Source organism: Dromaius novaehollandiae, chromosome Z, assembly GCF_036370855.1.
Source record: "Dromaius novaehollandiae isolate bDroNov1 chromosome Z, bDroNov1.hap1, whole genome shotgun sequence".
NCBI classification, from domain to species: Eukaryota; Metazoa; Chordata; class Aves; order Casuariiformes; family Dromaiidae; genus Dromaius; species Dromaius novaehollandiae.
The window spans coordinates 30,653,837-30,668,563 of NC_088132.1; the positions used below are offsets into that span (position 1 = coordinate 30,653,837).

Consider the following 14,727-nt stretch of genomic DNA (forward strand, 5'->3'; position numbering starts at 1 on the left):
TGCCTGTTAGGAGCTAAGGAGCTAAATTAGATGCACTATTAGATGCTGTCAGATTTCTCAGCTGAATTGCTGCATGCTCTGCTAATCTTTTTTGGGCTGTAGGTGCTCTTTTAATGACTCACCCTACATGTTCAGCTCAGTACAAATGCAGAACAATAGAGCCTCTCCCCCAGCTCCAGATGGGGGAAATGAAGGAATGGAGGAAGAAAATAGTTCCTTCAGTCCTTTACCTCTCTATCTCCCTGTATTCTTAAAGCAGGTCTTTCTAAGGTGCAAAACACAATAGTTTGCTCTCCTGCACTGCATCCCCTTGTTGAGTTGAATTTCAGGCTAAGCTTGTGTGGGGAATAGCAGAGCATGTATGTCTGATTGCTTCCTGCTGGGAGAAGAGAACCAGACAGATTTGATTAGTTCATCCCAGACTCCGTTCTTCGCAGGAAGAAGGAATGTTCTTCAGATACTACAAGACTGAGATAAAAAGAGGTAATGAGTGAGCTCAAAGCTGAAAGCTCTCCTGAGGGAGATGCAGCTGAGTTTGTGCAAGGCCTTGCACATGAGAATGAGTTTGCAACTGTGGAGGAGTCAGTGGATCCACACAGAGGGCAAACAATGAAATGAGAATCAAGTAGGGAAGCAGATAAATTGAGGCCTGGGACAAGAGGCAAAGGATACAAACTGAAACACAGGAAATTTCATCTGAACATAAGAAAACAGTTCTTTACTGTGAGGGTGACTGAGCACTGGAACAGGCTGCCCAGAGAGGTTGTGGAGTCTCCATCTATGGAGATATTCAAGGCCTGACTGGACACGGACCTAGGCAACTGCTGTAGCTCACCCCGCTTGAGCAGGGAGTTTGGACCAAATGATCTCCAAAGGTGCCTTCCAACTCTTCTGTGATTCTGTGAAACAAGTGTAGAGGATATAGACTTGCAGCAGAGGGGGAGGTAGAAAAGGTGAAAGGAATAAGTGTTTGGGAAAAGGAGAGATAAGAATGAACTATGAAAAGCAATATTTACATTGCAAAAAAGAAGAAAAGTCAAAACAAAAAGAGTATTGGGAGTGGGGAGGAGGGGGAATTTTCCCAAGTGTGGTAAGTACGGACAAAGTTGATGGAAAGAAGAAGGGAACACAGCACAGTTTCAGGGTTGCTCAGATAGTAGCTGTCATTGCAGAATGCTTCAGTACCACATGTATGTTTTATAAACTTACAGATACTAAATGTAAGTTTACAGAATCTGGATATCATGGTGATACTACAGGACCTCATGGGCAAGGAGAAAGGATACTGGAAGAGGTTAATTTTTCTTCCTTTGCTCTCTCAATTAGAAGTCAAAATAATCTCAGTCACTGATGTATAGCCTGATACCAAGGGTCCAGTCATAAAGTGTGGTTTTCATGAATAGTCAGGTGGCTCTTGAGAGAAGCCATCCAGATGTGTCTTGGCCACATATCCCTGCCTTTCTGGCTGTAATTGTGCACTCGCATGATGAAGCAGATGGAGGAGCCAATCTAGATGAACATTAAACTGGCAAGAAAATATTATCAAAACCCTGCATTTTCAGTTTACTGGGAGACAGAAGTTTCCTGCCACAAGTTCTGATTTCTTGTTTGTGTTGAATTTTAGGATGCGCACAGAGGGCTTTTTATTCAACAGCTCCGACACACACAGAATCCACAGCCCAGAATCAAACTGAAGCTGTTTGGACATTCTGGCTCTGGGAAGACAACCCTTGTGGAGTCTCTCAAGTGTGGCCTCCTAAGAAGCTTTTTTCGAAGGCGTAGGCCTAGGCTTTCTTCCACAAACTCGACCAGATTCCCGCCATCTCCTTTGTCTTCCAAACCCTCGGGTATGGCTTCGAAGCTGTAACATCAAGAAAACACTTACCTCGTAGTCTCTATAACTTTAAACAAAGAGCTGTTGCTTGTGCTGTAAAAGGCAAGGTCAGGCTACACATGCAAGAAATCGTAGCAAAGGAGGGGAGGTATTTAGTTCTCTGTGTGGCTCATGCCTAAAGTAATAGCTAAGAGAAGCAATGGGTGCGAAGAGCGTAAGAATAGTTTAACCTTTTATTCACTCATACAGAGCATAAGTGAACTTAGTAGAGGACAGGGCTTTTGAGCACTTGGTTTATTTTTGCCAGAAGGTCCTAGAGTGCAAGAGTCGGTATCATGACCAGATGCAATCATCATGTTTTGCAGTAGTTTTGTCTGCCTTTTTGGTTGAGAAGCCTAAACAGGTTCTTCGTAAAACTGAAATAATTACTGCATCTTTTATATATAAAGTGGCAGTATTTAAGTAATAACTAAAGATTCAGAACTGCCATTCATACTTTGGAATACTTTTAGCTGAAGGTACAGGAATGGATTCGCCAAGTTAGAGGTGTATGGAATTGTCTACAAGCTAAAGATGAAAATGAAATTGAGCTTTACTAAACTTACATAACTTTGTGAAAATAGTAGGGAAGCCTCGCTCATGAAATACCAGCTGACCTGTGTGAGGTGGGAAGAGCTGCAGGATGCTGAGGAAGTAGCTAGGGCTACAGATCAGCATGTGACCAATTTTGGAGAAACATGCAGTTGTAGTAGAAAGACACCAGAAAGAACAGTAAGTTATTCATCCAAGTCCCCTTTCTGACACTGAGATGTTGTGCAGAGTGTACTTGCTATGCAGGCACTTTGAAGATCTCAGGTGAAGATTGCTGTATTGAATTAATATCATTTAATAAGTTTTAGATAGGCTCAAAGATGCTTTTTTTTCCTTTAAAAACCTTTTGCTAATATTTGCAGTTTTAGCTTTCGTCATTATTTTGGGGTAATGGTAGAACAAGGTTAGTAAGTCTACTTCTCCTTCGGTCACTTTAGGAAGCTATGAAGTAGGAAGCTATAAAGTGCTCACAAAGTGACATAAGACAGTTCTAGCACAGAAGTTATTGCTGTTCAGATATCACAGGGGACTCCCATCCATGGCTCCAGAATTATTAAATTAATCAATGAGAAGTTCTTAGTTTATTTATCTTAATTTATTGTGTCATGCAAGAGGAGGTAAATTACTCAAGGCATAGCAGTTCTGGGGGTAGTGCAGGAAGGTTTTGACTGGAGACAGGTTTTCTGTGTTGGTTGGTACCAAAACCAAAGCACACAGGTTTTGCAAACCATTGCACACACCATTATAAAATTGAACAAGACTGCCAGTTACATTTAAGTTTGTCAAATCGCCATAGAAATAACTGTGCATTTGAAGTGTGCATGTGGAAACAACTTATTTAGATGTAAAACTTGAAAGTTGTGGGACTATGGCTTTTTTTTAACCTATGCTTGGATTTTTGATTTTTGCTTATTTCAGTATCTGGACCTTTTGGATGAATATTATAGGTGGAGTCACTTAATCAGATGGACATTTAAAACTCAATACAATTTAGTGAATACCTGGTCATGTGTGTGTGTTCAAATGCTGTAAAGATCAGTGCTTGAATTCACCAATTATGAATATGAACCAGCCTAAGGATTGAAATATTATATAAGAGGGTCAAATATAAAAGGGTAGCTATATTACTCACAGTCAGGTAACTCTAATACTCATATTAAAACATGAGTATTAGAATTCAACATCCAGGGGAGGGATGAAGTAAATCTTTCCTTTCTCCACTAGATGGTGCTGGTTAATTAAAAAAAAAAAAAAGTCCTTTTCTTTCTAATATGCTCTTCCAGAATTTCAATTAAATGTGAACTAAACAAGTTGTTTATTAGTACAATAATTTCAGTTAAGGGCCTGCTTTTCCCCTACCCCCCTTCCCCAGAAGTAGTTACTACAATACAATTATTAGTTGTAATGATGTTTTTATCCTTACTTATAGGATTCAGCTATACAAAAACATAGCATTTTTGTGCCAATAAAAATAGTCCATGCTATGAAATTGCAATCCTTAGCTAAAAAAGCAGTTTATCTTTGCCATGTAAAAGAACTTTAACTCCTGAGTTATTCTGTTTTTCTGTGCTTTCCACCCCAGCAGTAGATCAGCCAAGGGTTTTGAGTGCTATATGGGATCATTCTGTTTTCCTTTTCAACACTTAGAATAAGGATGTAGTAGCGTATGCTCACAGCTTGGTAATCCTGTACTTTCTTGGAAGAGCAGTTTATTTTTTTAATGAGATTTTACGCCTAGCGTACTTATTTTGAAGTGATAGGGTTGTAATTTTCCCATGGTTTGTAATCTCATTTTCCTTTCCCTGACACAGTTTCAGTAAGCATTTCAAATCTCTATCCTGGCTGTGAGAACGTTAGCGTGAGAAGTCGTAGTATGATGTTTGAGCCAGGCCTGACCAAAGGGGTGTTAGAAGCTTTTGTTTCTCCGGCTCATCACTCTCACTTCTCTGCTGATGACCAGTCCACCAAGGCCATCGACATTCAGAACGCCTACTTGAATGGTAAGCAGTGCACTGGGCTGGCATGCCATAATTCTGCAGGACATACAGTGTCATGTTGCTTGCTTTAAAAAAAAATCTGATATCGTATGATATTGACCATGGTTGAGAATTCAACACTGTAGAAATTAATTCTACATGAAATGCTATACCTGTCATGTACATACTAATCACTTGTGTCAGATCTTTATACCATGTAGAATTGCTCTGGAGATGAATTACCAGGACAGCGGGGAGGAGGCATCTGGCATAATAGGAGTAGGTCAGTCGTTCATCTATTGGTGTGGAGGCCCCTGCACTATGTGTAGCTTGAAGAGTTTATCAGATTTAATCCAGTCCCATAGACAAAGTGTCCTCACCATGCATGTAGTTCACAGCTGTCTGAAGGACCTATCATTCTCACCCCACAAGGGGCCTGGACCACATCTGTTGAGCACCTGGACTGGAGCTTCTGCTTTAGTTTCCTTCCAAAGGAAGCTAAGCGCTCTGCAAACAGAACCAGTGAGCAGGAAGTGGGGTCTGTCAGCAAAATCATTTGAAAACCTCACTACTGTTCAAAAGCAAAACACTTATTGCAGTGTTTTCTCTTGGCCCAGCAGCTATCCTTTCTCCTAACTACACATAGGTGGTAGTAAAGCTTTAGAATGTAGAGACCATACAACACCGTTACTAATCTTCTCATCATATAATGGTAAGATCTCTTCTAGTGAAGCCTTAATAAGGACAATGTTATGCATACTTTAGCAGTTGCAGTTTTAAGGTTGAGTTTGAGTCTGGTGTAATCAAGCTTTTATTTTGGAGAGTGTAGCATATTGAGGAGTTTGGTGTGTAGCTAAAGCTTGTTCTTTGTCCAGGCTAATTTCTTCTTTCAGAGTGATATGAAATCAAATCAAATTCTGCAGTGAAATAGAGTTGTGCAACAGATCGTCAGAAAGATTTTCTTTTCTCTTTACTGTTGTGGTATAAGAGGAAACCGTGCCCATGCATGAATGCTGAACATCTGTACCCACAACAACAGATTTGAGGTTTCTGGCTTTTTTCTTTTCTCCTAGAATATTTGAAGTGCAATTTTAGTCAGCATTTGTTTAATAGAAATAGTACAAATTTATCTGACTTCAGCCTAATCAGTTGCTTGGGAGTGCTCAACAAGGTGCTAATACTATTCTCACCTGAAGCTAAAGCAGATGACAGGAAGAAGCATTGTACTGCTGGGATCCTTAACATGGTGATTCTTCAGTCCTGATTTAGCAATGCGATGTGAATAGTGTGGGGCCTTTTGTTTTGTTTTCTTTTTTAAAGCAAAGTGGGTTCTTTGAGAATGTCCTTCAGCTGTTTTTAATGCTAGCAGTCTCACCTTAGAAAGAAAAGATCATAAATATGTTGAACTGGTATTTTGTGGGAGTAGGGAAAGAACGGGAGCAGTCATTCTTGTTTATTTGAAAGGAATACAAGATTCATTGCTTTTGTGCAAGGTTAAAGGCCAATTTAATGTGTAAGGCAGCATGAGTTTAACACACAGGTGCTTCCCTGTGGCATACAGCTGAATGTCCTAGAGAAGTGAATGTGAAAGAGGAACAGATTGTGAAGACACAACTTTTCTGTTTCTGAGACTGTCTGATACCTGCTCTGTTTGTTCACAATTGCATTTGCAGTATTATTTTATCACCTGCATACAGTTTATCTTTGTGAAAATTTAAATCAGATTAACTCTTTTGTTTGTCTCTCTGTGGCTGAAAGATGCTTTGTGCTAGCTGAGGAAGCATGATCTCTCCATCTGTTTGTCTATTTTGTAGGAGTTGGTGATTTCAGCATCTGGGAATTCTCTGGGAATCCTGTGTATTTCTGCTGTTACGATTATTTTGCTGCGAATGATCCCACCACAATTCACATAGTGCTTTTCAGTCTTGAGGAGCCTTATGAAATCCAGTTAAACCAAGTGACCTTTTGGCTTAGTTTCCTGAAATCATTAGTCCCAGTTGAGGAACCAATAGGTATGCTGTTCTGTCTGTTAATGAACTGTTAGGGGACTGGGAAGATAAAGCTTCTTGTTTCTCTGCAACTTTGCAAATCCTCCATGTTGAGTCTTGTTATGTGTCTTCATCCCCTTTTATTTAAATCAACTTTACACAAGGTTTTTGTGTGACGGGGAAGTTTATCTCTGTGGAATGAGCCTGAAAAGAGTTGTATGTACCAGTTAGTCCAACTAAAATGGATAACGAGGTGCAAATACAGACTCTTGTGGGATGGGATTTACATCTGCAAATGACAGGTGAAGTTATTATTTCAGATAAGCTGTGTGAGAATCTCCCAAGTGTTTCAGAATGTTGGAATCGTTTTAAATCAATTCCAGATGCATTGCTTAAATTCTACTTAAATCTAACCCTAATTAAAGGTGATTCCAGCATAAATTAGGCTTGTCAACGTGGAGAGGGCTGAGCAATATTGCCTCTCAGTGCGTGCCATTCTTACCACTTTAGCTGGAGTTCTGTTTGGACTTCAAATATGTTATCTTAACCTCTGGCACATCAGGATGGATAGAAACCAGTATTTCTAGTAATCTTCCTGTGATATCGGTTAGGACTTTGCACAGGTATTAGCGAGATCACTCAAGTTTCCGAACAAACTGGAAGTTATTTGTCAGGCAAATATTGTATATACTGTAGTATATGTAACTTGTTGTTTGTAGTTGAACACTGATCTGCAAATCCTGACAGTTTGACAGAAAAAAGTAAGCTCTGACATCTGTCTTGACTCTCCAGTGGATCTAATTAGACATTCATGGAAAACTTACAGAGCTGCTAGGGACTCACCAAACAAGCATATCAAAATACTTAGTGCGGAGAGTGTTCCCCCTCTCTTTTTGTTGGTCTAGTTAATTCTGCATGTGTTATCTCAGACTGACAGGTGACATTCAAGAGCCAAAGGGCAGGCCTTCAGTTTTCAATTTGGGCATATGCATGCCTTTCATTTTCCATTTTGAATAAAAGCAAAAAGTTAATAATATGAGTGTTTAGATCTAACTGATTTGCAAGCACTTCTGGAAGTAAAAGCTCAGAAATTTGCAGAATAATATGAAAGCTGAAAATGCACTTAATTTGAAATTGCTGAGAACTTTTCAGGTTTCCTTAGTCCAGTAAGGAAGCTTAGTTGTTGATCTGGCTGAATGAGGATTTGAATTAATCATTTATTTTTGATGATCTAATGATCAGCATAATTCAGATACTTTGCTTAAATCAATGTTTATATTGGTCAGATTAATTTGGATACTCATGCATTTTTAATACAAATCTCTTGAGAAATAGGTAGTAGTTGATATTAGCAGAAAACTTAAGCTTTTGGTATTTCCTAGTCATTTCCTCTAAGTCCTTCAGCTACAAAAAAAAAAGAGATTTACAACTGCAGAATACTTATCTTGAAATGCTATGCAAAGGTTTGGGGAAATGTCTTATTTATGTATGAATCAAGTTTCTGTAGCTCTTGATGAAAAGTCAGACGTGAGCATATTTCTCCCATACAAAGTTTTGTCAGACAACAGCAGGATTGGATGTAGTATCTTTTTTAAAAATGTGTCTAATATTGTCTCTTCTTTCTGGAAGATCAATTTGAAAAAAAAGTTGTATAACTGTGTGTTCCATACCATCACTTCATTCATATGCCATTTGTGTCTTTCTTTCTTTCTCATTCTTTTTCATGGTATCTCCCAGGCTTTCCTACTTACTCTCACTTAAGTGAGAGTTCATTGTTTGTGTAAGTACTGTGAAATAGCATTCATACTAACGTATGAATGTTGTAAATCTTGTGTTGTATTTATAATCCTCTAAGTTGCACCTGTAGTGCTAAGGACCATCCAAAAATTCTGAGAAACCCTTTCAAGAAGCTGTTATTAGTACAATTATTTTTTTCACATTGTTATAGTCTGTAGTTAATAGATCTATCATTAGCATTATTAGTTAATGCTTTATCGTGTTGAAATAAAATCATATAATATCAATATTTCCGATGTTATTCAGAGAGGTCAGCTTTTCAAAGTGGACATAATATAGACAGTAATACAGATAGGTAACAGCCAAAAACCAATCATTCAGTTGCATAGAAATGTATAGAGTTGTGCTTAAAGTTGATGAATCCACTGCAGAAGTGATTGGTATACCAACAATGTAAAATGCATCGGTACTTTCCTGGCTCAGTAAGAGAGCCATCTTCATAGGCATGTCTCATAATAAGGGAGTGCTCTTGTTTTTCATCTAGCATTTGCTGGCAAGCTGAAAACTCCACTGCGTGTTGTTTTGGTTGCCACACATGCTGACATAGTGAATCTTCCTCGACCTGTTGGCGGAGAGTTTGGATATGACAAAGACATGTCATTGCTGAAAGAAATCAGGAACAGGTAAGAGAGGAAACATACCTGTACATAAAAGAAAGTGCCATACTTTGCCTTTGAGGCTTTCTTCTACTGAAAATCAGGAAGCTGATTTTGTGCAGAAAATGCAATATTTACCAGCACTACAGGGAGTGACCTGCTTTGAACAAGCCAACGTTAGGGAGGTGAAGTGAGCAAGTGATGCCTAAAATCAGTGAGACTGGAGAAGTCTCACCCTGTCAACACTCGGATACATTGAAAGGCCAGTATTAACCATCTGGCTAACATCTTGGTGCTTAGGTTTTCCCTTAGTCTCAGAAAAGCGGGTGATTTTGAGCCACAGTTGCCAGACATAAAAGAGCAAGCTTTATGGAAGAGCCACGCTTTCCTCTGAAGTAATTTAGGATGGGTAGGAGGCAAACTAAAGCAGTCCTGGATGTATTCTATACACAGTTTCTGAAGAGCTGAATAACAGTGTTGACATTATTGAGTAATACAGGTGAGAAAGTCAGCCAACAGACACCTAGAAATTTGGAAGACCTTCCTGAGCAAATAGTTAGAGGGCACACTAATTGCAGATTGAAAGCAGGAATTTTCACAAGCTGATGCTATTATTTCAAGTAAGAATACTTTATATTCACAGGGAGGACTTAAGTGGGTACCACATGGTACAAGGAACTGTCTGTCAATGGTGTGAATATAAGTCACAACTGAGCTATTTAAAATAAGAAGAAACAAAAGAGCAAATATGAAGATCTTTTAAAAAATAGATTCCTATAGTCCCTTCTCTAGTGAAATGTATGTTATGAGTCCTGTGGTTCAGTTGTAATTTTCTTATGTATTTTCAGCCATCTTCCTAGTATTTAGGAAAGACAATAATTATCTCTCAACATCCCTGTTTATCTTCAAGAAAATAAAACTGCCTGTATACTTCTTCGCTTATAAAGTATCTTTGCATAATCAATACTTGATACTTTCATGAAACTTTTCCAATATTCCTTGAAGAAAAATAACTGTTGTGTACTTCAAGGCTGATGTGATATGCAGCAGGATTAAGAAGTAAAACTGGATTTGGGAGTAAAAATTAGTAAATAATTGTTGTCTTTTTCTCTCTTAGATTTGGAAATGATCTACAAATCTCAGACAAGTTATTTGTCTTGGATGCTGGTGCATCTGGGTCTAAAGATATGAAGCTTCTCCGGAATCACCTGCAAGAAATAAGAAGCCAGATAATTTCTGTAAGTAATGTCCGATGGTATAGGTTGGGCCAGCCAAAATGTGTAAATCTTGGATAAGAAGTTACTGTAAATTTATTATATGCACTACAAAACTTAAAGAAGTTCTGTTTGAATATTCTAGCAGCTTATGTAGCAGACACCGTGATGAACATACTGCTGACTCCAATCAGTCAGCATTTTTCAAAATTGTAGGTGTTTTGTACAAGTCACCAAAATTATAATCTCTTGAGAAATAATGGAGATTCTCAGTTTAAAGCTTTAGTTTCCTATTCTGAATTGACACTGATTGGATTCTAGCACTGACACTTTTTTTCCCTCCCTTAATTGTCAGAATAGTATTAGAGAGAAACAAAATACATATAATGTAGGTACGTTTTTTCATTAAAAAAAAAAAAAACAGTAGAGTAGAACAGTTTCCTCAGCCATTAGAAAGATAATTCTTGACATAGATTGAATATATGTTATTTTTTTACTTGACCCTTTTACTCAAAAATACATACTAGTAGTCTTTAGTTAACTGAAGATAAAATAGCCATGGTTTGTTATCATCATCATGAATCCAAAGAGACTTCCATACCAAGGGTGACTAATTCAGGTTATTGTGTAGCTTCTGGGAAATCAGTTTAAATTCTTCATACCAAAGTCATCATTAATTGTGTGACACACCAACGAGAAGTTCTGTAGCTGTTTCTAACAAGTTTTAAAAAATAATGAATTAAAAGCAAATTACAAAGTTCATTCTTCAGGTTGAGGGAAGTGTTTGCTTTTAAGTGAAATACAGCCTATTTTATGCTCACAATGGTTTTTCAATTTAGTATGTTTTAGTTTTTCTGCTTTGACAAAACTTTCTTGTAGCAATTGTTACCAGGATGAAACTCTGGGAGCTTTCCTTGCATGAGAAGTGGGGGCTGTGGCTTGAAACTGTAGGATGGAGGCATCAGTGACTTCGGAAACAATTGACAGATAAAAGTACAGTACAGTTACAAATGTTACAAATAGGTGTTTTCTGTATTTTTGTAAGATGTGCCCACCTATGACTCATCTATGTGAAAAAATAATCTCCACACTCCCTTCATGGAGAAAAATGAATGGACCCAACCAGTTGATGTCCTTGCAGCAGTTTGTATATGACGTGCAGGAGCAGCTTAATCCCCTAGCAAGTGAAGATGATCTACGGCATATTGCACAGCAGTTGCATAGCATAGGAGAAGTAAGTGATTTTTATTCAAACTGCATATCTTTGTTAGCAAGATACTGCTTTGGTAGAATAGTGCTTAATGTGATTTTGGCAAATTTCCCTAATTACTTTTGTTTCTGCTCCCTCTTTGAAGACATCATACAAAGCAGAGACTGGTTAATAATGTGTTATTGTTATTGTCTTGTGTCTCCTAGTTAGTTCATTCAACATTATTTCTTTGAGAGAGGAAGAGTTAGATTTATTACATTTATTATTACATTAAATTACATTTGTTGCTATAATTGTAATAACATAAAGTACCTATAAAGGGTTAAATATACTCTCATCTTAAAATGAGGTAGTGCTTAGTGTGTTTACTGCAAATGAGGAACTTTTGTGTGTCCATTAGAAATTGAATCATAGGAGAACACCTTTGCATAAATAGCCTGCAGCTAGGCTTTACTGTTGTTGTGTTCTAATGGTTTTGTTCTTAATGGAAGTCAAGAACCAAATCTATTCTTTGTTCTGAATATCTGCAGGAAATCAAACTATGCTGCTTGTTATTCGTCTGTCAGCAGTGTTAATTAAATGATTATCTATTTCATAAGCTATTGACTAAATGCAGGGTATCATCTTGTACTTCACAAGATACAGATCATAACTTTCATCTTTTTGGACAGATCAACATTATGCAGAGTGAAACTGTCCAAGATGTTGTGCTTCTGGATCCTCGCTGGCTCTGTTCAAATGTCCTTGGAAAAATCCTGTCAGTGGAGAACCCAAAAGCCCTACATCACTATAGAGGTCGATACACTATAGAGGACATCCAGCGTCTGGTGACAGATAGTGATGTGGAAGAACTGATACAGATTTTGGATGCCATGGATATTTGTGCGAGAGATCTCAGCAGTGGAGCAATGGTGGATATTCCTGCTCTCATCAAGACCGACAATCTTCACAGATCTTGGACAGATGAGGAGGATGAGGTGCTGATTTATGGTGGTGTTAGAATCGTTCCTGTGGAACACCTTACCCCATTTCCCTGTGGAATTTTTCATAAAGTTCAAGTGAATCTCTGCAGGTGGATTCATCAGCAAAGCACAGAGGGAGATGCTGATATACGTCTGTGGGTAAATGGATCAAAGATTATGAATCGTGGAGCTGAGCTTTTAGTGTTGCTGGTCAACCATGGTCAGGGTATAGAGGTTCAAGTTAGAGGACTGGAAACAGAGAAGATCAAGTGCTGTTTACTTTTGGATTCTGTATGCAGCACCATTGATAACTTAATGGCCACAACCTTACCAGGCCTTCTGACTGTGAAATACTACCTTAGTCCTCAGCAGCTGAGGGAACATCACGAACCAGTAATGGTCTACCAGCCTAGAGACTTTTTCCGTGCACAAAGTCAAAAGGAGACATCATTAACTAACACCATGGGGGGATATAAAGAAAGCTTTAGTAGTATACTGTGTTTTGGATGTCTTGACGTTTACTCCCAGGGAAGCCTAGGAATGGATATTCACGTTTCAGATCTGAATCTACTTACCAGGAGAAAACTAAGTCGGCTTTTGGATCCGCCTGATCCCATGGGCAAAGATTGGTGCCTTCTGGCCATGAACCTAGGCCTCGCTGATCTTGTTGCAAAATACAATACAAATAATGGAACACAAAATGACTTTATCTCAAGCCCAATCCATGCCCTTCTGCAGGAGTGGAGTAATGCTCCTGAGAGCACTGTAGGTATCCTCATGTCTAAGCTGAGGGAATTAGGTCGCAGAGATGCAGCAGACTTTTTACTGAAGGCATCTCCTGTATTCAAAATAAATTTAGATGCTAATGGTCAAGAGGCTTATGCTTCAAGTTGCAACAGTGGCACATCTTATAATTCAATTAGCTCTGTAGTGTCACGGTAAGAGCAAGTGTTTTGCATGGACAGTATCTTTTCAAACTGCAGAAAGGATAAAAGAGACAGTAGAAGAGGTTCTATACATTTTCATTTATGATGTTTTACATCAAAGGGTCTTTATCCTTCTTCAGCACCACCTTTTTGTGTATAATCTTTCTACTTTTAACTGTGAATTGTTGCTCTTTATTTTAGCTATTAAAAAGGCTGGTGTACTTCTGGTATTTCAAAATTATACAATGTGCTGCTTAATACTGCCATTTTAACTGGGAAGTCTAACTTTTGGATGATGTACTAGAACTGTTTTATAAAAAATTTCAGTTCTCCTCCAAAAAGGAAGAAGAGGGAGAGGAATAGCACATATTTCCTGAAATGTGTATTTCTTATAGCCTGTTTTTTCTTTTCATCATGTCCTCTGCTTCACATTTTTTAATATTTCTAAAGAGAAATCTGATTACCTTTGTGGTCAGGCTGCCTGAATTTAACACCATGTTATTCATAGCTGAAAAAGCGAGTGCCTTTTGCAGAAGGGAGGGTGCAGTTGAATCGAATGACCCTGCTGAAGTTATGGGAAGATGCTACCTCTGTTTCACTTAAATTGTCTGCATGCTTATCATTGCAAGTGGTGCTTATCTTTTTGTTTTTCCTGCAGTTCTAAGACATTGGTGGTGACTCATTATACAGAGCATTCTTGTGCCAATATGGTGGGTACAGATGTGCGATACCTGATCAACTTTGATTTCAGTCAGTTTATAACGTGAAAATCTTTTAAACTTGCCAGTTGTCATACTTCATTATTTCCATATGCCTCAGGTAAGAGTTCATACCATCATAGAATTCAAAAACCACACACACAACGTGTTGGATACTGCAGAACAATATTGTATAGCTGTCAGTTGTCCTTTGTGTATAACCAATGGTTTTCTACTATTAGCTCCTGGGTTGCTTATTTCCTGTACTTGAAAACTTTGGGGGCTTGGGGAAGGGGAAGAAAAAGGAAGCAAGATTTCTTGCAGTGGACGTTAAAATTGATATGAGGGAAAATGACCCATTCGCTGTTCTAAAAAGCATGTAATTTTAATGGTGCGATGTGTGTTTGTGTATATATATCGTATGTATATATATTAATACTATTTTTTCCTTAATCTTTACAATGTAGTAAAATTTTAAAGGATTTTTTTACAAATAAACTCTTGGCTTGTTGCATCCTTTTCATTCATCCTCCGTAGCTGAAAGGGACCAAAGCTTCTCTTTTCCTTACAGCTGCAGTTCTGCAGAGGCAATGCCAGGCTTTTGAAGTTCTGGGAGCCTTCTGTCCCAATTTAGTGGGATTTCTCAGCACTCTGTAGGATCCTGTGATTAAAATATTTATTTATATTTTATTAGGTGACTCCTCTGCAAGAAAGTAGGTTTGCATTCCTGTTGACAAGTGGCAAGACAAAAAGGTTTACTAGATACCTTTTCCTTTGTTTTTATACACTGAAAACCAAAATGGCAGGTGCTGGTCTGTCATCAGGAATCCTCCAGACTTTCTCTGTGTGGTAAACAGACTGCTGCATTAGAGCCTATGCTGTAGTAGTGGTTCCTTGTATCAAGGATCTTCTCATCACATAAGAGTCTGTATTGC

The 14,727-nt window shown here is 38.3% G+C and overlaps 1 protein-coding gene across 3 annotated transcripts in view; it reads left to right on the forward strand.

The window, feature by feature from the left end:
* Positions 1-14,306, forward strand: part of LOC135324718 (death-associated protein kinase 1) — a 95,494-nt gene extending 81,188 nt beyond the window's left edge. For all 3 annotated transcript variants that reach the window (XM_064501548.1, XM_064501550.1, XM_064501549.1), the window contains 7 exons: positions 1,625-1,847; positions 4,237-4,425; positions 6,216-6,413; positions 8,671-8,809; positions 9,900-10,020; positions 11,042-11,230; positions 11,878-14,306. In XM_064501548.1, coding sequence (XP_064357618.1) covers positions 1,625-1,847; positions 4,237-4,425; positions 6,216-6,413; positions 8,671-8,809; positions 9,900-10,020; positions 11,042-11,230; positions 11,878-13,110 — 2,292 coding nt within the window. In that variant the 3' untranslated portion in view covers positions 13,111-14,306. The remainder of the gene's footprint in view (positions 1-1,624; positions 1,848-4,236; positions 4,426-6,215; positions 6,414-8,670; positions 8,810-9,899; positions 10,021-11,041; positions 11,231-11,877) is intronic.
* The last annotated feature ends 421 nt before the right edge of the window (positions 14,307-14,727 follow it).